Raw genomic sequence first — 26,860 nt, 5'->3', positions numbered from 1 at the left:
CTCCTCTTCATGGCGGTTTGTAGGCACTATGGCGGTATGTGTGTAGTTCTGTACTGCAGTTTGACTCCTCCTCTTTATGGCGGTTTGTAGGCACTATGGCGGTATGTGTGTAGTTCTGTACTGCAGTTGATCCTCTCTTTAGGCGGTTTGTAGGCACTATGGCGGATGTGTGTAGTTCTGTATGCAGTTGACTCCTCCTTATGGCGGTTGTAGGCATAGGCGGATGGTGTAGTTCTGTACTGCGTGACTCCCTCATGGCGATGTGTAGGCATATGGCGGGATGTGTGTAGTTCTGTACTGCAGTTTGTGGACTCCACCATGGCGTTTGTAGGCACTATGGGTATGTGTGTAGTTCTGACTGCAGTTTGACTCTCCTTTTATGGCGGTTGTAGCACTATGGTGTATTTTGTAGTTCTGTACTGCAGTTTGTGGACTCCTCTCCATGGCGGTTTGTAGGCACTATGGCGGTATGTGTGTAGTTCTGTACTGCAGTTTGACTCCTCCTCTTTATGGCGGTTTGTAGGCACTATGGTGGTATTTTTGTAGTTCTGTACTGCAGTTTGACTCCTCTCCATGGCGGTTTGTAGGCACTATGGCGGTATGTGTGTAGTTCTGTACTGCAGTTTGACTCCTCTTCTCCATGGCGGTTTGTAGGCACTATGGCGGTATGTGTGTATTCTGTGCTGCAGTTTGTGGACTCCTCCTCTCCATGGCGGTTTGTAGGCACTATGGCGGTATGTGTGTAGTTCTGTACTGCAGTTTGACTCCTCCTCTCCATGGCGGGTTGCAGGTACTACGGCGGAGCTGAGATTGTGGACCAGATCGAGCTCCTGTGCCAGAAGAGGGCGCTGGAGGCCTTCGACCTGGACCCCGCCCAGTGGGGGGTGAACGTGCAGCCCTACTCCGGGTCTCCCGCCAACTTCGCCGCCTACACGGCCGTCCTCAACCCGCACGACCGCATCATGGGCCTGGACCTGCCCGACGGGGGACAGTCAGTACCCATAATTCCCTCTGCCTCGCCAGCGCACCCCACAAGCACGTCAGACTGCAGAAAGCCAATGGGATTTACACATAAATCTAGTTCTAAATTCCCAGGAATGTATATTGTATGGTATATTATTGAGAGCATTGCATGTGTGGTATATTTTTTTACCTTTACTAGTCAGGTTTCTTAGATTTACAGTAACCATGAACCTGACCAGGTTGGCACTCTTGTGTGACCTGTGTCTGGGGATGAGCTTAGCTAATAAACCAAGAGTCTCAAACCAAAAACCTACAGGACGGTATATTTCCAGGAGCGGGGTTGGGGGGGGGGTGGGGGTTTTACAAACGGAGGGCAGGGTGGGGGGTTTAAGAGGGGTTAGGGAGGAGGGAGAGTAGGGGAGGGCAGGCAGGTTGGAGGGCAGGGTGGGGTGGGGTGGGGTATAACCTCTAATAGGGGTGTCTGAGATGGAGCCTGTACAGCTGGGATTCCCCTCTGCCGTTTCAGCCTTACCCACGGCTACATGACCGACGCTAAGCGCATCTCCGCCACCTCCATCTTCTTCGAGTCCATGCCCTACAAGCTGAACGTGAGTACCCCTGACCTTTGACCCCCGCCAAACTTCAAATCCTCAATCCTTCCCTTGGTATTGATACAGGGCAGGTTTAACTATGCAGTCGGCCGGTTGCTTTCTCTTTGAAATCCTCGTTTTCAAACCTCCCTGTTTGGGTCTCAGTGACCCCAGGTGTTCACACACTCTCCCCTATTAGGACCGCAGTGGTTTTACCTGTCAGTCTGTAACCACTTTACAGTGTGACTTCTTTCTAATGGAATGGCACAATGCAGGAATGGAAGGCATTTGTTTGTCTGACAGATTAAAAGTGCAGGGATGTGAATTAGCATTTATTCACATTCATTTGAGTGACAAGCGCAGCTATTCCTGGGATAAAGTGCCTTTTAGAGGGCCAGTCATCCCTCAGTAGACATTAAAAGTGTTGAATTAAACACAATTAAGGTGCCGCTGGCTGGCTCATCCTGCTCCAGCACTGTAGCAGTGCGTAGATGGGGGGAGGGGCACCTTGAGGGCCCCCTTGGGGACCCCCTGAGGACCCCTTGAGGACCCCTGCTGCAGCGGGGCCGCATCAGTCCTCCTTATCCCGACCGTGGGTCAGAGTGATCAATGTTGCCCCGCGCTCCATCGCCACGGAGATCAGTGCTCCCTGTTCCCGAGCCTCTCTGTGTCCAGCTGTCTGTGGGGGGGGGAGGAGGAGGGGGGCCAGGTGGTGGCGGGGCGGGGGGGGTTGATGGATGGCTCCGCCGTCCCCCACTGTGGGAGAGATAATGGGAAATCGACAGGGCGGCCCGACCGCTCCATCCTGGGAATGAGCGCTTTGATGGAGTGATAGGGCGCCGCGGAGATTCACGGTGGAGATGGGAGATTACTCGCTTGTCCAAATAAAGCTTTCCCCTCCGCTGACGCGCCCACGCTCGCCAAAGGCCCGCGGACACCGCCGCACCCCGTTTGTTTTTGTTTTTTTTTCCACCTGTATTTTTTTCTTTTTCTTTTTTTTTTTTTTTTTTTTTTTTTGTGGTTTGCAATAAGAAGCATCAGCTCCAGGATTCTCTGCATCGCTGCCCCAGTCCCTGGCCCGCCAGTGTCAGTCCAGAGTCGGAGTTCCAAGCGAAGTAATTGAGTTGATCTCTGGGCGTGTAATCTGAAAATTGGAGCCATTATCCCTGTATGCACCGAATGTGTGTTGAGTTTTCAGTATGAACTCAAGCTTGCGGAAATGACCATATAGATATTCAGAGCTGTTTTTCAATTACATGTCCGCATACAAGAACCATTTTGCCTAATTCTATTCCAGTGATGGTCAACAGAACTATTAGAAAAATTTAAAAAATAATGTGAAAAACTTGAAACGTGAATAAAACCGATAGAAATCCTAAAACTGTAAAAACGCAGGAATCCTAAATGTTCCAGCTTCTACTTTACAATCCCTTATGCTCATTGGTGCTTCTGGCAGTACTCATCACAGAAAAAACTCTGCATGGACGCTTCCATGTTTAATATCGCTACAGACTGGCTGGTGGTAATATTAGCACGTTAGCTTGCGTACTTCCTGGTGCTAATATTAGCACATTGGCTTGCATACTTCCTGGTGCTAATATTAGCACGTTAGCTTGCGTACTTCCTGGTGGTAATATTAGCACGTTAGCTGGCATATTTCTTGGTACTAATATTAGCACATTGCGTGGTCAAGCATAAATCAGGCTAGCGTTCAAGTTCCTGTTCAAGGGAAATGGACTTCCATGCTTGGTGGGTGATTCTGGCAGTGACAGTGTTTTACAGTCAGAGGTGCTAGAGAAGGTTATCGCATCCAATGTGAACACACCTGCTTTTTTAACTTATTAAACTGATTTCTTTTACCTGAACCCTGTATTTGGTAAGCTGTATGAAAATGTGACGTTGTCAAGTCACCCCCAGGGCATAGGAGCAGGTGTACCCCTGAAATGCGCTGCTCAGTGACCTCCGAACTGCAGAATAACATCAGGTGAAGGACTAGGGTTGCCAATTTAAATTAGTAAAAGGTCTTCAGTTATTATACGTTATGGTGCGGTTGCCAGATTCCTGGTTTTCGTTGTCCGGTTTTGTCTGGTTTTCAGATTATTTGTACAGGTCCAGCTTGTGGACCTGAGTGGATTATATAATGTCTGATTTGAGTAATTGATTTTAAGATGTTTTTTCTGTAAAGCGTCTCTGTGACAGTCCTCTGTAAAAAGCATTATACAGAATAAACTGGGTGTGTGTGTGTGTGTGTATGAGTTTGTGTGCGTGCGTGCGTGTGTGTGTGTGTATGAGATGCTGCTGTCTCTAACAGGTGTTCTCTCTGTGCCCCAGACTCAGACGGGTCTTATTGACTATGAGCATGCGTGTGTGTGTGCGTGTGCGTGTGCGTGTGTGTGGTGTGCGGTGGGTGTATGAGTGTGTCGTGTGTGCGTTGTCAGTGTGTGTGTTGTGTGTGTGTGTGTTGTGTGCGATGGGTGCGTGTGTGTGCTATGGTGTGTTGTGTGTATGAGTGTGGTGTGTGTGTGTGTGTGTGTGTGTGTGTGTGTGTGTGTGTGTAGTGTGGTGTGGTTGTGTGTGTTGATGTGTGTGTGTGTGTGTGTGTGCTGTGTGGTGTGTGTGTTGTGTGTGTGTGTGTGTGTGGTGTGTGTGTGTGTGTGTGTGTGTGTGTGTGTGTGTGTGTGGTGTGTGTGTGTGTGGTGTGTGTGTGAGTGTGATGTGTGAGTGTGTGTGTGTGTGTGTGTGTGTGTGTTGGTGTGTGTGTGAGTGTGTGTGTGAGTGGTGTGTGAGTGTGGTGTGTGTGTCGTGTGTGTGTGTGTGTGTGCGTGTGTGTTTGAGATGCTGCTGTCTCTAACAGGTGTTCTCTCTCTCTCTCTGTGCTCCAGACTCAGACGGGTCTTATTGACTACGAGCGCATGGAGATGACGGCTCGGCTGTTCCGCCCCAGGCTGATCATCGCGGGCACCAGCGCGTACGCCCGCCTCATCGACTACGCCCGCATCAAGAAGGTTTCAGCCCCTACCGCCCCGCTCACACTCTGCACAGACCCTGCACTACAGACCCAACATTACAGACCCTGCGTTACAGACCCTCTACTACAGACACAACATTACAGACCCTATGCTACAGACCCTGCATTACAGACACAACATTACTGACCCTACGCTACAGACCCTGCACTACAGACACAACATTACTGACCCTACGCTACAGACCCTGCACTACAGACCGAACACTACAGACACAACATTACATACCCTATGCTACAGACCCTGCATTACAGACCGAACACTACAGACACTGCGTTAGACACAACACTACAGACCCAACATTACTTACCCAATGCTACAGACACAACACTACAGACCCAACATTACTTACCCAATGCTACAGACACAACATTACCGACCCTACGCTACAAACCCTGCACTACAGACACAACATTACTGACCCTACACTACAGACCCTGCACTACAGACACAACATTACTGACCCTATGCTACAGACCCTGCACTACAGACACAACATTACAGACCCTACGCTACAGACCCTGCACTACAGACACAACATTACTGACCCTACACTACAGACTCTGCACTACAGACACAACATTACTGGCCCTATGCTACAGACCCTGCACTACAGACCGAACACTACAGACCCTGCGTTACAGACACAACATTACAGACCCTGCGTTACAGACAGAACGCTACAGACCCAACATTACTTACCCAATGCTACAGACACAACATTACCGACCCTACGCTACAGACCCTGCGTTACAGACACATTACTGACCCAACGCTACAGAACATGCACTACAGACTGAACACTACAGACCCTGCGTTACAGACCGAACACTACAGACCCTGCATTACAGACCGAACACTACAGACCCAACATTACAGACACAACACTACGGACCCGGTGTTACAAACCCTGCGTTACAGACCCTACTCTGCAGTCCCAGCGCTACAGACCCTGTAATGTAGTGGGTGGAGCTTCTGTTTACTGCGAGGTGGTCTGTGATGTAATTAGTGGGTGGAGCCTCTGTTTACTGTGAGGTGGTCTGTGATGCAATTAGTGGGTGGAGCCTCTGTTTTCTGTGAGGTGCTCTGTGATGTAATTTGGTGAGTGGAGCTTCTGTTTACTGTGAGGTGGTCTGTGATGTAATGTAGTGAGTAGAGCCTCTGTTTACTGTGAGGTGCTCTGTGATGTAATGTAGTGGGTGGAGCCTCTGTTTACTGTGAGGTGGTCTGTGATGTAATGTAGTGGGTGGAGCCTTTGTTTTCTGTGAGGTGCTCTGTGATGTAATGTAGTGGGTGGAGCCTTTGTTTTCTGTGAGGTGCTCTGTGATGTAATTTAGTGGGTGGAGCCTCTGTTTTCTGTGAGGTGCTCTGTGATGTAATTTGGTGAGTGGAGCTTCTGTTTACTGTGAGGAGGTCTGTGATGTAATGTAGTGGGTGGAGCCTCTGTTTACTGTGAGGTGGTCTGTGATGTAATGTAGTGGGTGGAGTCTTTGTTTTCTGTGAGGTGCTCTGTGATGTAATTTAGTGGGTGGACCCTCTTCTGTTCACTAAGGGGTTTTTTTTTTTGGATCTGTCCTATGAGAATCTACTTCCTCCTCACTGGGCCCTAATGGATTTAGTTAGTGTATTTGTCATTTGATTATCCAGGAGACACACAGAACATAGATCTCTTTCACAGGAGGAAAAAAAAAAGATAATTCCCCCCCCGCGATGGGATGTGTAACGGGCCTGCCCTGTGCGAGCCCGTACCCCCCCGTTGTGCGCTGTAGTGGATCGGTCCTCTGTGTGTTTGAAGGAGCCGGGTGTATCGAGGCCAGCTTCCTGCGATGGGCTTCATTCCAGCGATTCGGGGCCGTTGAGTTATTCTTTAATCTGTAACTCATTCTTGTAGCGTCAAAGGGGAGTTATTTTTCCTGTAGGGCGAGCTTCTGTGTATCCTGATCTCATCAAGAAGTCATTACTACCCCGATAGTCATTCTGATATACAGCAGATTAGCAAAATTTAATAAGAGGGAGAGAGGGAGGGAAAGAGATGGTAATTATGTTGATGAATTGGACCTTTGCACATGGATTATTATATATAATTAGTTGCAAAGAAATGATTCCTATATTAGTTATTTATTTGTGGCATTTTCAATAGGGGGTTGTGTGGGTGAAGAAAATGGCCACTGGTGTGGAACATCCCATGAATATTCCTGTCTCTAATGGCTCTTTATTCATTGGCCTTGTGAAGATGCTAAAATGGCTTCCTAGAAAAGGCCTCTGCTGATCAAATTCTTCCTGCACACTCAAAGGGGCGGTCCAGTCAAAAATCGCTCGGTTCTCACCTTAAGAACAGTTCATGTCTCTCATTTCTAATGTGTGACACAAGAAAGCCCCGCCCTCAAGCAATGATGTCATCCTTTCTGACACTGTAGAGAACGGATTTAGACAGCTGAGGAGGCTGCAGGTCAGTTTAAACTAAAACAAAACTGAACCTTCCGTTATATCTTAATAATTATTACAATGGAAACTGAAGAAGCGTACATGAAAATCGATTTTTTGCATTGAAAAGATATCTCCATTCACTTAAGAAAATGAAGAGTTGTGTTTATTAAAAAAACTTATTTTAGTTTGTTTTTGCAAAGGGGACCAAGAAAAGCCAGTCGAGCTGGGTTCATATACTGAAACAGGACCACAGATCTCCATTACCCGCTCTGAGCACAGAGGAGATTATCAACCACCAAAACGAGATTATTAACCACCAAAACGAGATTATTAACCACCAAAACGACATTAATAACAGCCAAAACGAGATTAATCACCAAAAAACAAGATTATTAATTACCAAAACGACATTATTAACCACCAAAACAACATTGATCCGCCCAAATTAGATTATTAACCGCCAAAACGAGATTATTAACCACCAAAACAAGATTATTAACCATCAAAGCAAGATTATTACCCACCAAAACAAGATTATTAACTATTAAAATGAGATTATTACCCACCAAAACAAGATTATTAACCACCAAAACATTATTAACCATCAAAACGAGATTATTAACCATCAAAGCAAGATTATTACCCACCAAAACAAGATTATTAACTATTAAAATTAGATTATTACCCACCAAAACAAGATTATTACCCACCAAAACGAGATTATTAACTGTCAAAACGAGATTATTAACCGCCAAAACGAGGTTATTACCCACCAAAACGAGATTATTAATATTAAGAGATTATTAACCGCCAAAACGAGATTATTAACCGCCAAAACGAGATTATTAACCACCAAAACAAGATTATTAACCACCAAAACGAGATTATTAACCACCAAAACAAGATTATTAGCCGCAGAAACGAAGCCTCACATTTACCGCCACGGCGGCTGGCCCTCCCCGGCTCCCGCCCAATCGCGCGGCTAAGCGCTCCGCTGCTTTCTGTCCCTGACAGCCATGTCGGTTTCCTATAAATTGGCTTCCTGTTCTGATGGCGTGTTAGCAAAGTATTCATATGACATAAAAGCCTGTCGTCTTCTCCTCCCTGCCCTCCTCTGATCTCTCTCTCTCCTTCTCCCCCTCCTTCTCTCCCTCTCTCCCTCCCCCCCTCCCCCCTCGTAGCTGTGTACGGACCTGAATGCCTACCTGTTAGCGGACATGGCTCACATCAGTGGGCTGGTGGCTGCCAAAGCGATCCCGTCGCCCTTCGATCATTCGGACCTGGTCACCTCCACCACCCACAAGTCTCTCCGGGGCTCCAGGTGTGTGTGCACCACAACGTGCTCTTCTCCTGCTTTTTAAAAGTTCAACGCTTGCGTGTGTGTTTTGTGTGTGCCGGACTGCGGTCAAATCGTGTGTGTGTGTGTGCATGCGTATGTGCTTGTGTGTGTGTGTTTGTTTGGGTGTATATGAGTGTGTGTTTGTGTGTGCGTGTGCGTGTGTTTTTATGTGTGTGTGTTTGTATGCGTATGGGTGTACGTGTGTACCTGTGTGTGTGTTTGTATGGGTGTAAATGTGTGTGTGTGTGTGTGTGTGTATGGGTGTAAATGTGTGTGTGTGTATGGGTGTAAATGTGTGTGTGTGTATGGGTGTAAATGTGTGTGTTTGTATGGGTGTAAATGTGTGTGTGTGTATGGGTGTAAATGTCTATGGGTGTAAATGTGTGTGTGTGTATGGGTGTGTGTGTGTATGGGTGTAAATATGTGTGTGTGTGTGTGTGTGTGTGTATGGGTGTAAATGTGTGTGTGTGTGTGTGTGTGTATGGGTGTAAATGTGTGTGTGTGTATGGGTGTAAATGTGTGTGTGTGTATGGGTGTAAATGTCTATGGGTGTAAATGTGTGTGTGTGTATGGGTGTAAATGTGTGTGTGTATGGGTGTAAATGTGTGTGTGTATGGGTGTAAATGTGTGTATGGGTGTAATGTGTGTGTGTGTATGGGTGTAAATGTGTGTGTGTGTATGGGTGTAAATGTGTGTGTGTGTGTGTATGGGTGTTAATGTGTATGGGTGTTAATGTGTGTGTGTGTATGGGTGTAAGTGTGTGTGTGTGTGTGTGTATGGGTGTTAATGTGTATGGGTGTTAATGTGTGTGTGTGTATGGGTGTAAGTGTGTGTGTGTGTGTGTGTGTGTGTGTGTGTGTATGGGTGTATATGTCTGTGTGTGTGTGTATGGGTGTAAATGTGTGTGTGTATGGGTGTAAATGTGTGTGTGTTGTATGGGTGTAAATGTGTGTGTGTGTATGGGTGTAAATGTGTGTGTGTGTATGGGTGTAAATGTGTGTGTGTGTGTGTGTGTGTGTATGGGTGTAAATGTGTGTGTGTGTGTGTGTGTGTGTATGGGTGTAAATGTGTGTGTATGGGTGTAAATGTGTGTGTGTATGGGTGTAAATGTGTGTGTGTGTATGGGTGTAAATGTGTGTGTGTATGGGTGTAAATGTGTGTGTGTGTGTATGGGTGTAAATGTGTGTATGGGTGTAAATGTGTGTGTGTGTATGGGTGTTAATGTGTGTGTGTATGGGTGTAAATGTGTGTGTGTATGGGTGTAAATGTGTGTGTTTGTATGGGTGTAAATGTGTGTGTGTGTGTGTGTGTATGGGTGTAAGTGTGTGTGTGGATGGGTGTAAATGTGTGTGTGTATGGGTGTAAATGTGTGTGTGTGTGTGTGTATGTGCGTGTGTGTGTGTGTGTATGGGTGTAAATGTGTGTGTGTGTATATGGGTGTTAATGTGTGTGTGTGTGTGTATGGGTGTATGTGCGTGTGTTGTATGGGTGTTAATGTGTGTGTTTGTATGGGTGTATGTGCGTGCGTGCAGTGCTGTGTGTGCGTGCGTGCGTGCAGTGCTGTGTGTATGTGCGTGCGTGCAGTGCTGTGTGTGTGTGCGTGCGTGCAGTGCTGTGTGTATGCGTGCGTGCAGTGCTGTGTGTATGTGCGTGCGTGCAGTGCTGTGTGTATGTGCGTGCGTGCAGTGCTGTGTGTATGTGTGTGCGTGCAGTGCTGTGTGTATGTGCGTGTGTGTATGTGCGTGCGTGCAGTGCTGTGTGTATGTGCGTGCGTGCAGTGCTGTGTGTATGTGCGTGCGTGCAGTGCTGTGTGTATGTGCGTGTGTGTATGTGCGTCCGTGCAGTGCTGTGTGTATGTGCGTGCGTGCAGTGCTGTGTGTATGTGCGTGTGTGTATGTGCGTGCGTGCAGTGCTGTGTGTGTGCGTGCGTGCAGTGCTGTGTGTATGTGCGTGTGTGCAGTGCTGTGTGTATGTGCGTGCAGTGCTGTGTGTGTGTGCGTGTGTGTATGTGCGTGCGTGCGTGCGTGCAGTGCTGTGTGTGTGTGTGTGTGTGTATGTGTGTGTGTATGTGTGTGTGTATGTGCGTGCGTGCAGTGCTGTGTGTATGTGCGTGTGTGTATGTGCGTGCGTGCAGTGCTGTGTGTATGTGCGTGTGTGTATGTGCGTGCGTGCAGTGCTGTGTGTATGTGCGTGCAGTGCTGTGTGTGTGTGCGTGTGTGTATGTGCGTGCGTGCGTGCAGTGCTGTGTGTGTGTGTGTATGTGTGTGTGTATGTGTGTGTATGTGTGTATGTGCGTGCGTGCAGTGCTGTGTGTGTGTGCGTGCGTGCAGTGCTGTGTGTATGTGCGTGCAGTGCTGTGTGTATGTGCGTGCGTGCAGTGCTGTGTGTGTGTGCGTGCGTGCAGTGCTGTGTGTGTGTGCGTGCGTGCAGTGCTGTGTGTATGTGCGTGCGTGCAGTGCTGTGTGTGTGTGCGTGCGTGCAGTGCTGTGTGTATGTGCGTGCGTGCAGTGCTGTGTGTATGTGCGTGCAGTGCTGTGTGTATGTGCGTGCGTGCAGTGCTGTGTGTGTGTATGTGTGTATGTGCGTGCGTGCTGTGTGTGTGTGCGTGTGTGTGTGTGCGTGTATGTGTGTATGTGCGTGCGTGCAGTGCTGTGTGTATGTGTGTGCATGCAGTGCTGTGTGTATGTGCGTGCGTGCAGTGCTGTGTGTATGTGCGTGCGTGCAGTGCTGTGTGTATGTGCGTGCGTGCAGTGCTGTGTGTATGTGCGTGCGTGCAGTGCTGTGTGTATGTGCGTGCGTGCAGTGCTGTGTGTATGTGCGTGCGTGCAGTGCTGTGTGTATGTGCGTGCATGCAGTGCTGTGTGTATGTGCGTGCGTGCAGTGCTGTGTGTATGTGCGTGCAGTGCTGTGTGTATGTGTGTGCATGCAGTGCTGTGTGTATGTGCGTGCGTGCAGTGCTGTGTGTATGTGCGTGCGTGCAGTGCTGTGTGTATGTGCGTGCAGTGCTGTGTGTATGTGCGTGCGTGCAGTGCTGTGTGTATGTGCGTGCGTGCAGTGCTGGGTGCTGAAGTTGACGGGGCTGTAATGACTCTGGTTGCAGGGCCGGACTCATATTCTACCGTAAGGGGGTGCGGTCCGTGGATAAGAAGGGGCGCGAGGTGCTGTACGACCTGGAGGACAAGGTCAACTTCTCCGTGTTCCCGTCCCTGCAGGGCGGGCCCCACAACCACGCCATCGCCGGGGTGGCCGTCGCTCTCCGACAGGTCGGCCATCTTGCCCCTTCCCCACTGCACGCGTCAGGGATGATGGGAGTTTTCATTACGATTCATCAGTGAAGACAGCCTTTTAGACCCTTACGTCTGTGGAGCCGTCATCTGTCATATCAGTTCTTGCTGACATATTGTGACAAGTGTTCGTAAAATGCACCATACAAATAAGCGGGATTTGATGTGAGCAGTCGAGAGTGTGAAAGCTCCTGATGTTCGCACTTGCGACAGTCCCAGAGACCTCTGCCTCTGCCCGAGAATTTTAGGCTCTGAAAATCAGTAGTTCCAGATAAATCGGGGGAAATCACGTCCTTGAAATTGCGAATCCCTGCTGCATTTGTGTTTGGAACAACCTGGGGGCCAGAGTGCCCACCCCCCCCCCCCCCTCAATTGTCTAAAACCGCAAAAAACAAGTTAGGGGAAATAAAGACAAAATGGAGCTAAAAATGTCTGGAACAGAAGGGAATATATAGTGTTTCCTGAGGAGAACGAGCAGCGGGCAGCAGTGCAGTGAGTAGACTTAAAAAAGAAGAAGGTGATTGCCCGTAAGTGGCCCGGTCTAGCTCTGCCGTGGAAAATTTATGGTTGGACTCGAAGATTTCAGTCGCACAGCTATCCTCTGGGGCCTTGTCAGAATTGAAGCAATCTCGGCAGGAAGAGCAGGCCAAAGTGACTCCATCGCCTGTGCACAGAGCAGACTGAGGCCAGTCCAAAACGGCTCAGCGGCTCTAACTGCTGCCAGAGGTGCTTCCGCTAGGCACCACTTTCAGACGACCGGATCCCGTCATGTGTCTGTACGTTTTAGCTGGTTTAATCGGGTTTTAGCTGGTTTTAGCACGTTTTAGCATATTTTAGCACGTTTTAGCATGCATGCTTTCTCTATTCAGGTGGCTCTGGTATTCAGCCTTCTTCACTTACAGCTATTCCATTTGAGATATTTAGAGTGAGGCACTGAAAAGTAACCTGTGTGTTGGAAAGTGTGTTTGGAAGAGCAACGGTGTTGGTAATGTGCATATTCTTGCTGTTACGTTATTGTGACCGAGCAGCCAGCTAGCTAGGCAGCCCAGTAGGCTAGGTAGCGCTATTTCTGGCTTACCAGTTGAATAGGAAAAAACAAACGCACACCAAACAGCATCTGCAAGGTGCTGGGTCACATATAAAATATATCAAGAAAAGTCTTGCACACTAGCTTGATGCTCTGAAGAAATAGTAGTATTTATTTATCCAGAAGCACGGTTAACTTTCGAAAAGTAACCGGTGTTCTGATGAAGGCCGATGTGGTCGAAACGTTAACCATTTGACCAGCTGGACCACCAGCCCAGCCCAGTTCAGGGATGCATTTCCTCCTTCAAAAACATCTCAGCATGACTGCCTCTCGCTGGTCCAGGGCTCATTAAATGAGGGTTTGTGTGCTTTTAGGAGGTCTGGACAGGGTACTGTGTGCGCAGCTGAGGAGAGGCGTGTTTGTGCCCTCAGACAGTGGGCTGCGCAGACTCTGACGAGCGATCGTAAATTCTTACGCTGTCGTTTCCACGGCGTTCGCTGCAGGCCTCGACGCCGATGTTCCGGGAGTACATCGCCCAAGTGCTGCGGAACGCCAAAGCCATGGCCGACGCCCTGCTGAAGAGGGGGTACACCCTGGTGTCAGGTGAGGAGGAGGCTCCCTCTGTGTGTGTGTGCGTGCGTGTGTGCGTGCGTGCGTGCGTGCGTGCGTGCGTGTATGGGGGTGGGGGTGTGTGTGTGTGGTCGGGCCCGTTCCACCTCTGCCTGAAATTCAGTTCACTACCTGAAAAATCCCTGTGGGGCAACTGCCCATTTTTCAAATGAACTCAGTTGAATTGACCGAGTCAAAATGGAAGTCACCCCCGATCCCTGGTCAGCGTGATTCTGAGTGTGAGTCGGAGCGTGATTTTGAGCATGATTTGGAACGTGATTTGCAGTGTGATTCACAGTGTGATTCGCAGTGCGATTTGTAGCGTGATTTGGAGCGTGATTCGAAGTGTGATTCGAAGGTCCCCTTTCATATGTTTCGATCAGTTGGGGTGTTTTTGTGATTGGTCCTCACAATGCTGGTCTTGCAGGAGCGTCTCGCTTCTATTAAGTGGAATGTGACCAGTGGGCTTCCAGTCAGACTGCTACTGGACCTGGGTCAGATATTTTAACCCTTTAGATTCAGGTTTGAAGATCCCTGAGAATGCTGGACCAATATTACAGAAAATTGTTTATTTTAAAATCCTAAAGTAATTTGTCTGAATTGTGTTGGTGTCTAAAGAGTTTGTGTGTGAAATATATATTTACCCCAGATCTGGCTGTAAGATTATGTTCTCCTGTCTCCTCACTCGCTATTGGGTGTCATATGTCAGCAGCATATGACTGGATGTGGTGATGAGCATATTTGGCGTCCAGCTCCCCTCTCAGTGAGACAGGCTTTTGATTGGCTGCTTCGTGTCCGCAGGTGGGACGGATAACCACCTGGTTCTGGTGGACCTGCGGCCGCAGGGCATGGACGGGGCGAGGGCCGAGCGGGTTCTGGAGCTGGTGTCCGTCACGGCCAACAAGAACACCTGCCCTGGGGACAAGAGTGCCCTCACACCTGGAGGCCTCCGGCTCGGTAAGCGCTAGCTTAGCCTCTCGCTAAGGTCCTGCTCCCCGTTACCTTAGCCTCTCGCTAACTCCCTGCACCCCGCTATCTTAGCCTCTCCCTAACTCCCCGCACCCCGCTCCCTTAGCCTCTCGCTAACTCCCTGCACCCCATTACCTTAGCCTCTCCCTAACTCCCTGCACCTCATTACCTTAGCCTCTCGCTAACTCCCTGCTACCTTAGCCTCTCGCTAACTCCCTGCTCCCCATTACCTTAGCCTCTCGCTAACTCCCTGCTCCTCATTACCTTAGCCTCTCGCTATCTCCCTGCTCCCCATTACCTTAGTCTCTCGCTAACTCCCTCCACCCCATTACCTTAGCCTCTCGCTAACTCCCTGCACCCTGCTCCGTAGCCTCTCGCTAACTCCCTGCACCCTGCTTCCTTAGCCTCTCGCTAACTCCCTGCTCCCTTAGCCTCTCGCTAACTCCCTGCTCCCCATTACCTTAGCCTCTCGCTAACTCCCTGCTCCCCATTACCTTAGCCTCTCGCTAACTCCCTGCTCCCCATTACCTTAGCCTCTCGCTATCTCCCTGCTCCCTTAGCCTCTCGCTAACTCCCTGCTCCCCATTACCTTAGCCTCTCGCTAACTCCCTGCTCCCCATTACCTTAGCCTCTCGCTATCTCCCTGCTCCCCATTACCTTAGCCTCTCGCTAACTCCCTGCTCCCCATTACCTTAGCCTCTCCCTAACTCCCTGCTCCCCATTATCTTAGCCTCTCGCTAATCCTGCTCCCATTACTAGTCTCTGCTACCCCTGCTCCCTTACCTTAGCCTCTCGCTAACTCCCTGCCCCCATTACTTAGCCTCTCGCTAACTCCCTGCTCCCCATTACCTTAGCCTCTCGCTAACTCCCTGCTCCCCATTACCTTAGCCTCTCGCTAACTCCCTGCACCCCCCTACCTTAGCCTCTCGCTAACTCCCTGCACCCTGCTACCTTAGCCTTTCGCTAAGTCCCTGCTCCCCATTATCTTAGCCTCTCGCTAAGTCCCTGCACCCCCCTACCTTAGCCTCTCGCTAAGTCCCTGCACCCTGCTACCTTAGCCTCTCGCTAACTCCCTGCACCCTAGTACCTTAGCCTCTCGCTAACTCCCTGCACCCCATTATCTTAGCCTCTCGCTAACTCCCTGCACCTACACTACTGGCAATTGTGGATAGGGCAGTGGGTAGACCAGTGGGTGCAGCAGTGGGTAGATCAGTGGGTAGAGCAGTGGGTGCAGCAGTGTGTAGATCAGTGGGTGTAGCAGTGGGTAGAGCAGTGGGTAGGGCAGTGGGTAGGGCAGTGGTGGAGCAGTGGGTAGATCAGTGTTGTAGGGCAGTGGTGGAGCAGTGGGTTGATCAGTGTTGTAGAGCAGTGGGTAGAGCAGTGGGTAGGGCAGTGGGTAGAGCAGTGGTGGAGCAGTGGGTAGATCAGTGTTGTAGGGCAGTGGTGGAGCAGTGGGTTGATCAGTGTTGTAGAGCAGTGGGTGCAGCAGTGGGTAGAGCAGTGGGTAGATTAGTGGGTGGAGCAGTGGGTAGAGCAGTGGGTGCAGCATTGGGTAGAGCAGTGGGTAGAGCAGTGTGTAGGGCAGTGGGTAGGGCGGTGGGTTAAGCAGTGGGTAGATCAGTGTTGTAGAGCAGTGGTGGAGCAGTGGGTAGATCAGTGTTGTAGAGCAGTGATGGAGCAGTGGGTAGGGCAGTGGCATTCGTCGCTCAGTTAAAGGTATCTGTGTGTTTCCCTGGTGGGGCACTTCAGTGTGTGGAGTGTGAGATCCCTGCACTAAGCGCTTACTGCCCCTGCTGGGCTGTTTCACTGCAGTCAGGATGCATGTTCTCACAGAGCGCGCTTGTGAAGTAGGGGTGTCTGTAAACAGGCCGTGTGTGAGCGTGTGGGTTCAGAGTGTGGCTAATTCTCACCCCCCCACCCACCACCCCCTCCCCGTTCCTGTAGGAACTCCAGCGCTGACCTCCAGGCAGTTCAAGGAGGCCGACTTTGAGAAGGTGGTGGAGTTCATGGATGAAGGCATCAAGATCGCCCTGGATGTGAAGAAGAAGACTGGTGAGAAGGGAGGGGGTGGGGTTGGGAGGGGACCCCAGTGAGGACCCCAGGGTTGGGAGGGGACCCTAGTGAGGACCCCAGGGTTGGGAGGGGACCCTAGTAAGGACCCCTGGGTAAGGAGGGGACACCAGCGAGGACCCCAGTGATTCTGATTCTGGATCAGTTTCTTCAATGAATGTTGGTCCAGGTCTCTTGAAAGAGAGTTTTTGGTGAATCTTCCTTTCACAGTCTCCACAGTACTAGGTGTTCATTTACCAGGTGAATGTGTGGTACAACTAGCACATAATTGTGTAATTACCGCTGGTAAAATAAAAGGTAAATCCTAAGAAACTTAAGCTGAAATATTCAGAAGCGCCTCCTTTATTATGTATCAATTCAAGTGACTGTTTTGTAGTCATCAAAGGTTTTGCTTAGTTATAGCCTGAGTGTAATTGTGTACTTCTAGGAAATTAGACAATATTTACTTTCTAATAGAGGTGTTTCCAGAAAGGCATTATCTAAATTCCTGGGGAGAACACATGTAAACTTGGGCTATAACCAGCCGAAACCTCTGATAACAGTGATTTATATTGATGGGTAATGGAGGAGAATTTCAGATTAAGTTTCTTTGTATTTACCTTTTTTTACAGTGATTAATTACCAAATATTTGATTTTTTTTCCATCTATTCACCTGGTAAATACCCAGTACCCAGGGGACTGTGAAAGGAAGTGTTAGCGAACAACTGCTTCTGCAGGTTCTGCATGGCCTGCTGGTTCTGCAGGTTCTGCATGGTCTGATGGTTCTGCAGGTTCTGCAGGTTCTGCATGGTCTGCTGGTTCTGCAGGTTCTGCATGGTCTGATGGTTCTGCAGGTTCTGCATGGTCTGCTGGTTCTGCTGGTTCTGCATGGTCTGCTGGTTCTGCAGGTTCTGCATGGTCTGATCGGTCTGCTGGTTCTGCAGCTTCTGCATGGTCTGCCGGTTCTGCAGATTCTGCTGGTTCTGCAGGTTCTGCATGGTCTGATGTGTCTGCAGGTTCTGCATGGTCTGCTGGTTCTGCAGGTTCTGCATGGTCTGATGGGTCTGCAGGTTCTGCATGGTCTGCTGGTTCTGCAGGTTCTGCATGGTCTGATGGTTCTGCAGGTTCTGCATGGCCTGCTGGTTCTGCATGGTCTGCTGGTTCTGCAGGTTCTGCATGGACTGCTGGTTCTGCAGGTTCTGCATGGTCTGATGGGTCTGCAGGTTCTGCATGGTCTGTTGGTTCGGGAGGTTCTGCATGGTCTGATGGGTCTGCAGGTTCTGCATGGACTGCTGGTTCTGCAGGTTCAGCATGATCTGCTGGTTCTGCAGGTTCTGCATGACTGCTGGTTCTGGATGGTCTGCTGGTTCTGCAGGTTCTGCATGGTCTGCTGGTTCTGCAGGTTCTGCATGGTCTGATGGTTCTGCAGGTTCTGCAGGTTCTGCATGGACTTCTGGTTCTGCATGGTCTGTTGGGTCTGCAGGTTCTGCATTGGCTGCTGGCACCAGGGTTGGGGAGAGGAGTGACGTTTCTCTTCTTCTGTCTCCCCCAGGCAAGCTTCAGGACTTTAAGAACTTCCTGCTGCAGGACCCGGAGACGGTGGGCCGGCTGGCGGACCTGAGGCAGCGGGTGGAGGCGTTTGCCCGACCTTTCCCCATGCCCGGCTTCCACGACCACTGACCCCGCGGAGAACAGGGCGGGGCGTCGCCGGGGGAGGGGCGTCGCCGGGGGGAGGGGGCGGGGTGTCGCCGGGGGGAGGGGGCGGGGCGTCGCCAGGAGGAGGGGGCGGGGCGTCGCCAGGAGGAGGCGGCGCACCGTGGAGGGCGGGGCGTCACCGGGGAAGGGGCGGGGCGTCGCCGGGGGAGGGGCGGGGTGTCACCGGGGGGAGGGGGCGGGGCGTCGCCGGGGGAGGGGGCGGGGCATCACGAAAGGGAGGGGTGGGGTGTCGCTGGGGGGAGGGGCGGGGCATTGCCAGGAGGAGGGGGCGGGGCGTTACCGGTGGGAGGGGGCGGGGTGTCACCAGGGCGTGGGGGTGGGGAGGTGGTGAGGGTGGGTATGGGGGTTCGCCGCAGTGAACATGCACAGACTTCATTCCTGTCTTTCCCGTACCAGCGAGGAAACATCATGAATCACACCGTCTTTCAGCAGAACACAGGGCAAGCGATCCGATCTGCTTGTCTGATTTAAAGGTCATTTCTCATTTTCACAGTACCAGCCCTTTGGCCATCTGTTTACAGCCTTATTCCTCGCCCTTATCAGACACTTTACAAACATCGGTTTGTAACACATCAATGAAGCCCGAAAGAAAATTGGACAGTTTCTTTAAAGCTTTGACAATGAGAATCTTAATTGTTCTTGGTCTTCAATCATGTGAGGCTGAATCTGAATCATGAATCATGAATCTTGTGAATCTTGTCACATGCAGTACATTTTAAGCTGCTTTAAAAATCTTTTTCTTGAGAGATCTAAGAAGTTAAGAGATTCTGTTCGTGTTTATGCCACGGACTCAGTTCGGAGTGACTGATCAGATATTGATCAATGTTGATACTGCACAACGAAGAGTGTGATAAATAGAACAGCCATATTACTATTTTTGTATGCGAAAAAGTGCTGGAGAAAGTGGACTATCCCTTTAACTCTTTAGATGCCAGTGAAGTTGGAAAACCTCTGGGGCTTTTCAGCAAAACGTCTAGTCAGTGAAAATAATTGTTTTTAAAAACGGGCGAAAGTGTGCGCTTCTTTGGAAGCGGCCGTGCGTCCGGGGTGATTTCAGCGGCGTGGGTTCCGCGCGCGTGGCGTAATGAGACGGCCCGGCCCGCCCGTCTTCACTGCAGGCCCCGTTAGTCTGGGGCTCCAAAATAAATAAAAAAAACATCAACGAATGAGCGCTCGTCTACGAGACGGAGCAGTCGCTAAATCGCTAACGCGCTAGCAACACCCTCTCACAACTCTGACATTCAGCTTCTGTTTACAAAACATCAGTCGAATTTAATTTAGTTCCTCTTTAGTGCGGGGAATGTGTTTTCTCACGTCTAACTCGAAAGTGTTTTGTAATTATGCTTTTTGTTTGTTTTGTTTTGGGTTTCTGTTTTTTTTTTCTTTTCTTTACGGATGATTTTTTTTTGTTTGTTTTTTTGACTCTGTTTAATTAGCATTGACCATATTTGATGATGAATTGCACTTTCCTGTAAAGATGTCCATATACATGATGGGGGAATGGAAATTAAGCACGGTTCATCGATCTTTTCTGCTTAATTTGTAGGGGTACTGCCGTTTTGAGTATATTTTTGAAGGCACATTTTATTGTAATTGGGTGGGGAAAGGAGGAAGTGGGTGGAGCTACTCGTGGGCGGAGCTACTTGTAGTCGCTGCATCAGTGAGCTTTGTTGGGGCGGGGTCTGACTGGCCATCCAATCAGCACCCGGATAGGGGCCGTATGAGAAGCGCTATGGTGGTTTGGTGTCAGGTTACGTACCCACTCAATGTACAGTAGCGTTACCCATAGATTACATCATCACCCTCTCATCCAGCACTACTTTCAGGGAGGTCACCGCCGGAGTCCAAACGGACCGGAGTCCAAACGGACCGGAGTCCACGCGGTCTCTCGCACACTTAACCAGAACGCAGGGGTGCGCTGCCACGCGCGGTCCGTTTCGGGTTTTCCGATTCCGCTCCTGGCTGCTTTAATCGGACCCGTCGTTCGTTTGATCTGATAATTCCGACGCAGCAGTTACCCCCCAGGCTGCACGCGCGTCTCCGAAGACGGTTTCCCGCGGTCTGGCGCCGGGGAGAGCCGCCGTCGGCGCACACGCCGCGCTTTAGAAGATATTGAGCCGAAGCGGTCGGTCGGAAGGAAAACCTGGACACACAGACCGGAGTCCTGGGAGTGGGGCTGTGCTGCTTTGCCTGGCCGTGATGCTGCTGGCTGCATGTTGCAGAGTTAAATAGAGGAATATTCCTGCTTAAATCTTTCCTTTCAAATGGTGAGGAGCCAATCTCGCGCTGCGCTCAGTTCATATCCGACACGTGTTCTTTTTTATGGTCCTGTTATTAAAACCAGATGTAATTTAACAAAAGTCTAATCTTAATAAATACGTGCAGTAATTTGAGTTCAGTGTTTGTGGTCATTGATGTATTTTTTTGTGTGTGTTTATTTTTTTTGTGGGGCGGGTGGGTGGGGGCAGGGGCAAAGGTTGGGGGCGGGGTTTAACATATAGCCTTGTGGTTCATGCTCATATCTCTGCAGTCAGCCTATAAGACTAGCAGTGAAGTTCAGAATTATAAACTCCACCCACTTTTCCTGGCAGAACTCATATTTTCTAACCAATCACATCAACTCAGTGAATGAGGCGTGCGGGGTTGGGGGGGGGGGGCGGGGTTGGGGGGCAAACCACGCTTTGAGAATCTGACCCGCGTCTGAGCTGGCACGTCCCTGGGGTGGCGTATCGCTGCTTCAGTAAGTGCTTTTCTCAAACGGCACGGCCGGACGGTCTTCATAGCTCTGAAGATCCGACCGGCGGTCCCGCGTGAATTTAAAAATATGTGGGGGGGGGGGGGTCACTCACCAGAAGTGGGGGTTCGCTGTGGTAAACGAGCTTCCCTGAGGAGCCTACGGTTGGCCGGGGCTTGAGCCAATGGGAAATCAGGGCAGGACTGTGTGGAGATCTCAGGAGAGCCCCTCCCCCTGCTCTCTGTTCAGCTCCTATGGCTGCGCAGGAGCCGGGCCGCTCTGCAGGAAGTTATGCTGCACTTTATAAGCTATTACTGCTTCCCTGTCCATGGGACCGCATAGCTGCGCAGGAGCTCAGTGCAGAATATTAATGTCAAATAAGCAGAAAGCATCCTGCAGCGAGCAGCCCCTGCACGGGCCCCGCCCAGCCGTCACCAGGGGTGACAGGCTCCGCCTCCGCTTCTGACCAATAAAGTGTCATTTCTGCTCTCCATAATAACGTGCCGTATACTTTGTTGGCTTGGTTTTGCCATAGTTGTGTGGCATACCTGACCATCAGTTTAATACACACACAAACACAAAAATACACACACACACTAACACACACACAAAAATACACGCACACACAAACAGATAAAAACACTCGCGCACACACACACACACAAAAACAGTCGTGCGCACACACAACACAAAAATAAACGCACACACAAAAACACACGCACACTCACACACACCACACACACAACCGCGCTCACACACACCACACACACACTCACACACACACTCACACACACACACACACACACGCACACACGTTCAGCAGTCATGTTTCACCGAAAGCGCAGCACCATCCTAATGCCTCCACCAGAACGTCTGACCCCCCGGCCGAGCGGAGAAGCCCCACCTGTGATCTCCTCAGCCCCGCCTGACGGCCTTGTCCCAGCCCCACCCCCACCCTCCGCGTGAACAGGCTCTAATTGGCCGGCGCGATGGCCAGTGTTTAAGGAGAAGAGGAATCGGTGATGGCCACACCGGTAGTGCAGCTGTCGCGCTCATAACCACAGTGGGGCGGACGCGGGGGGGGCGTTGAAAGACGGCGGCGGGGGAAGCTAGCGGTAATATTTAAACGCTATAACCACTTTCTGGCGCTCCGTAGTGAGGGTCCTGTCCAGTACAGCCTCCCGCCCATCTCCCACCGGGATATCGGTCAGGGGACTCGCCAGCCCGATGATGGAAGTATTCCCAACATCAATTAGCGCCCTAACGACCAGAGGCCAGAGGCGTCAGAGTTTAAATAACGAGAGGACGCCGTGGGACGGACTGACACCTCTGATCACAGGGCCTTCTTCCCCCGCGACCCCAAACGGGCCACTGACTTATGTAAACAATGCACTAAATTGTGTAAATAGCCTTTTATTTTAAATGCCAACATTTTGCACACAGGAAACTATCAGATGTCAAGATTCCATGTTACTTATCCCTATTGAGCACGCAGGGCTGGCATGTCGTCATGTTCCCGTCTGATTAGCCCACATGCTACATCCACCTCGGTTGGTGTTCAATCAATCAAATTTGATTTGTATAGCGTATTTTACAGCGGTTGTCACAATACGCTTCACAGACAACCCTGGCCTAAACCCCCACAGGAGCAAGCCTAAGGCAACAGTGGCGAGGAAAAACTCCCCGTGGCAGATGGGAAGAAACCTCGGAAGGAACCAGGCTCAAGGAGGGAACCCATCCTCCTCTGGTGGGCTCAGGGTGTTCGGAGTGGATGAACTGAACGCGGTGTGCAGGGGCCTTGGTTGGTGTTCAGAGTGGATGAACTGAACGCGGTGTGCAGGGGCTTTGGTTGGTGTTCAGAGTGGATGAACTCAACACGGTGTGCAGGGGCCTCAGCTGGTTTTCTGGGTGGATGAAATTAACGCGGTGTGCAGAGGAAGTGACCTGGCAGATGAAAGGAAGCGTCTTATCGTTTCTGGATCTCCAGGAACGTTGGCTAATCGGCTAATCGACTAATCGGCGTCCACGGTTCTCCATCTGCTGCCGTTTTGCTCGTTTCCTGGAGAGTTTTGTATTTATTCAGCTGTGCTCAGCCCCCCCCCTCCCTCCTTATCTCTCCCATTAAAATTAATCCCCCTCTAAAAATAGCCTCTCCGTGCCAGTGCTCGAGGCTGAGGTACTCGAGCCTCCTGTTTAAGGACTCTCTGCTTTCTGTGAAAGGAGTCTGTGGAAGAGAGAGAGAGAGAGGCACCAAGCTTTCTGTTCAGCATAGCCCTGCCTGTCTCTGGCTGGGCTCTGAGCGCTGACCCTGGATCAGTTCAGCCGTTTGGCATAGCCCTGCCTGCCTGTGTCTGGGCTCTGAGCGCTGACCCTGGATCAGTTCAGCCGTTTGACGTAGCCCTGCCTGCCTGTGCCTGGGCTCTGAGCGCTGACCCTGGATCAGTTCAGCTTTTTGGCATAGCCCTGCCTGCCTGTGTCTGGGCTCTGAGCGCTGACCCTGGATCAGTTCAGCCGTTTGGCATAGCCCTGCCTGCCTGTGTCTGGGCTCTGAGCGCTGACCCTGGATCAGTTCAGCCGTTTGGCATAGCCCTGCCTGCCTGTGTCTGGGCTCTGAGCGCTGACCCTGGATCAGTTCAGCCGTTTGGCATAGCCCTGCCTGCCTGTGTCTGGGCTCTGAGCGCTGACCCTGGATCCGTTCAGCCGTTTGGCATAGCCCTGCCTGTCTGTGTCTGGGCTCTGAGCGCTGACCCTGGATCAGTTCAGCCGTTTGGCATAGCCCTGCCTGCCTGTGTCTGGGCTCTGAGCGCTGACCCTGGATCAGTTCGGGCGTTTGGCTCATTATGTATACTGCGCGCGTATCCACAGGTTGACCCTGATCCTAGACCAGCACCCCTGCGCTCCTGGCCCTGGTCTGGTACGTGGTTCAGCTCTCTCTGTGCACTGGGCTTTTCGCCCTCTGAGGTGTGGGGGTCACAAATACGTGATTGGAATCTTCGTAACTGAACATTCTAATGCTGATGTCACAATCGCTACCGGGAGCTGAAAGCAACAGAGTTCTAGAACACTGACTTAGAAAAAACATTCTTAAAAAAAACCTGCTTTTTGAAGAGTTAAGGGTCAGGTCATTGAGAATGTTGCTCTGATAATAGTGATTCTGGACCTGTCATCATAAAGCATCTCATCATGATCTTGGATCAGCATTCCTCTTTACAAGGTCTAACCTTTTCCGTTATGAGTTAACATGTAAAACTGATCCCAGCACTCCACAAGCCCCTGATCTGGGATCAGCTGGGCCTCGTGGCTGGTAATGGATGAGTGTAGGATGTGGAGAGGGGCATTCTGACCCCTGATCAGCACTCTGTTTCCCTGGGCCTCAGGGGCCTGAATCTTCTGCAAGCTGGCAAGGCCTGATTTGGCTCATAGGAGCGGATTATGAAAAGCGTAGATGCGAGATTCGTTCATCACTGACCTAGATTTGCCCCACGGATCAGAAAAGGAAAGGCCTGTTCCCACTGGCCCTTTGTTCCCGTCTGTCTCGCTGCCAACAGCAGCCCCGTCTGGACTAGCGGCAGAACATGCTGCCACTTCCATCAGCAGAGCCGCCTTCTCTCCAGACCTCCAAGAGCAGAGGCCTCATACACACAGAGCCTACATTAGGCAGGAGCACCAGTGAATACACACACACATACACACACACACACACACACGTACATGCACACACATATGCGTAAACACACACACACGTACATGCACACGCACACATACATGCACACACATATGCGTAAACACACATGCACAAACATGCACACACACACACACATACACACACATACATGCACACACACACATGCATACATGCACACACATATGCGCACACGCGTACATACACACATACATGCACACACATATGTACGCACACACACACATGCGTAAACAGACATGCACACACACACATACATGCACACATGCATACATGCACACGCATATGCAGACATGCATACATGCACAAACATGTACATGCACATACATATGCACACACATACATGCACACACATGAACACACATGCATATGCGCACACACACACATGCACACACGTACATGCACGCACATATGCACACGTGTATATGCACACACATATGCACACACACATACATGTGCACACACATGCACACACACATACATGCACACACAATTGCACACGCGCGTACATGCACACAAACATGCGTACATGCACACACATGCATACAAGTGTACATGCACACACATATGCACACACATGCACGCACATGCACACACATACATCAACACGCGTGTACATGCACATATATGCACACACACATACATGTGTACACATGCACACACATATGCACACATGCGTACATGCACACACATACATGTACACACATATACATACATATGCACACACGCGTACGTAAGCATATATACACATGCTAATGCACACGTGTGAGATCTCTTAACACTTGCATGCATGCACAAGTACACAAACATGCGTACAGAAACACATGCACAAACGCATGCACATACTGCACACAAAGACAGGCGTGCACGCACACACACTCGAATGCAAACACATACCCACACATCAAATATACACGGAAAACAATCTCCGAACTTGCATCAACTTCGAAGTGAAACCGCAGCAACTTTTCTGCTTTAAAGGTGTGGGAATTACATCCGTAAATTTGGGGGTGCGAGCAGATTGCCTGCAGTCCCTGGATGAATAGTCATAATAAGAATAAGCAATGGGGGAAATACAATCAGGATGGCCCCGCGAAGCCCGCCGCTTGGTAATGACTGTCCCCGCGCGCGTCTGGGACGCTGATTACGCCTGGAGCGCCGCCGCGGCCGCCGTGATTACCTGTCAGCGTGCGCCGGGCCCGTGACAGAGCCGCCGCCGCCGCAAGACGGACTGCCGCCGCCGGCTGGGGGCCCGGCGGAGGGAGCCGCAGAGAGAGAGAGAGAGAGTGCGGGAGAGAGAAATGGCGGGAGAGAGAGAGATGGTGGGAGAGAGAGAGCGCGGGAGAGAGAGAGATGGCGGGAGAGAGAGAGCGCGGGAGAGAGAGAGAGATGGCGGGAGAGAGAGAGCCTTGGAGAGAGATGGCGGGAGAGAGAGAGCCTGGGAGAGAGATGGTGGGAGAGAGAGAGATGGCGGGAGAGAGAGAGAGAGCGCAGGAGAGAGAGATGGCGGGAGAGAGAGAGAGGCGGGAGAGAGAGATGGCGGGAGAGAGAGAGGGATGGAGAGAGAGAGAGAGAGATGGCGGGAGAGAGAGAGCGCGGGAGAGAGAGATGGCGGGAGAGAGAGAGAGCGCGGGAGAGAGAGATGGAGGGAGAGAGAGAGATGGCAGGAGAGAGAGAGAGCGAGAGAGAGAGATGGCGGGAAAGAGAGAGAGAGCGAGAGAGAGAGATGGCGGGAAAGAGAGAGAGAGAGATGGCGGGAGAGAGAGAGAGCGCAGGAGAGAGAGAGAGATCGAGAGAGAGAGAGATGGCGGGAGTGTGTTTGTGTTCGCCGCCGTTCGGTTTGTTTAGCGCCCCCCGCTGGCTCCTGGCCTCGAGGGGGTCCGGTCGCTACGGCGATGCCGGCGGACGGGCAAGAAATATGTTTTTATTAGCGGGGCGGGAATAGCTTTCCATCACGAGGCGGGAGCGGGGTGGGGGGGGGGGCAGAAGACAGATTGCGCGCGGATTGCTAGCATTAGCTGAAGTGCACGGACGCGCCGTCCCCCGGCCTCTCCCCGTAATTCGAGAGGAGCGCGGCGGCGGGAACAGGCGCAGGGGAGGACGTTTAGGAGAAGGGTACAGAACCCGACTCCGGCTTCGTGGAAAATATGATTCCGCTCGGCGGGTCGGCCCGGGCGCTCATCAGTTCACGCCCCCCCTCGCGCGCGAGGCCCAATCGATTGGCCGACGCGCGGACCCGTAGTATTTATAGATCAGTGCTACGTTTTCCGGAATGTTTATGTAGGCCTGCGGATCCATGATAACATTATGGGATGGCTGCAGCCTTGCAATCTTTTGTGCTCCTGTCGTCACCATATTAGACCACTTTTTAAAAAATTTTAAACAGTTTTATGTCCTAATATGAGGTAGGCCGATAGCTTTTCACA

At 50.9% G+C, this 26,860-nt stretch overlaps 1 protein-coding gene and 1 long non-coding RNA gene across 5 annotated transcripts in view; both read left to right on the top strand.

Moving 5' to 3' along the window:
* shmt2 (serine hydroxymethyltransferase 2 (mitochondrial)) overlaps positions 1 to 18,010 on the top strand; it is a 44,093-nt gene extending 26,083 nt beyond the window's left edge. For all 4 annotated transcript variants that reach the window (XM_064304633.1, XM_064304635.1, XM_064304634.1 and 1 more), the window contains 9 exons: positions 791 to 991; positions 1,490 to 1,571; positions 4,436 to 4,558; positions 8,188 to 8,327; positions 11,446 to 11,608; positions 13,160 to 13,259; positions 14,067 to 14,222; positions 16,179 to 16,286; positions 17,837 to 18,010. In XM_064304633.1, the coding sequence (XP_064160703.1) occupies positions 791 to 991; positions 1,490 to 1,571; positions 4,436 to 4,558; positions 8,188 to 8,327; positions 11,446 to 11,608; positions 13,160 to 13,259; positions 14,067 to 14,222; positions 16,179 to 16,286; positions 17,837 to 17,964 (1,201 nt within the window). In that variant the 3' untranslated portion in view covers positions 17,965 to 18,010. The remainder of the gene's footprint in view (positions 1 to 790; positions 992 to 1,489; positions 1,572 to 4,435; positions 4,559 to 8,187; positions 8,328 to 11,445; positions 11,609 to 13,159; positions 13,260 to 14,066; positions 14,223 to 16,178; positions 16,287 to 17,836) is intronic.
* On the top strand, positions 4,565 to 7,307 carry LOC135237480 (uncharacterized). The gene is made up of 2 exons (XR_010324840.1): positions 4,565 to 5,614; positions 5,708 to 7,307. It is a non-coding gene; the product is annotated as an uncharacterized LOC135237480 (long non-coding RNA).
* Positions 18,011 to 26,860: the final 8,850 nt, after the last annotated feature.

This window comes from Anguilla rostrata, chromosome 13 (assembly GCF_018555375.3).
Source record: "Anguilla rostrata isolate EN2019 chromosome 13, ASM1855537v3, whole genome shotgun sequence".
Lineage (NCBI taxonomy): Eukaryota > Metazoa > Chordata > Actinopteri > Anguilliformes > Anguillidae > Anguilla > Anguilla rostrata.
This window is presented reverse-complemented; position numbering and strand designations above follow the sequence as displayed.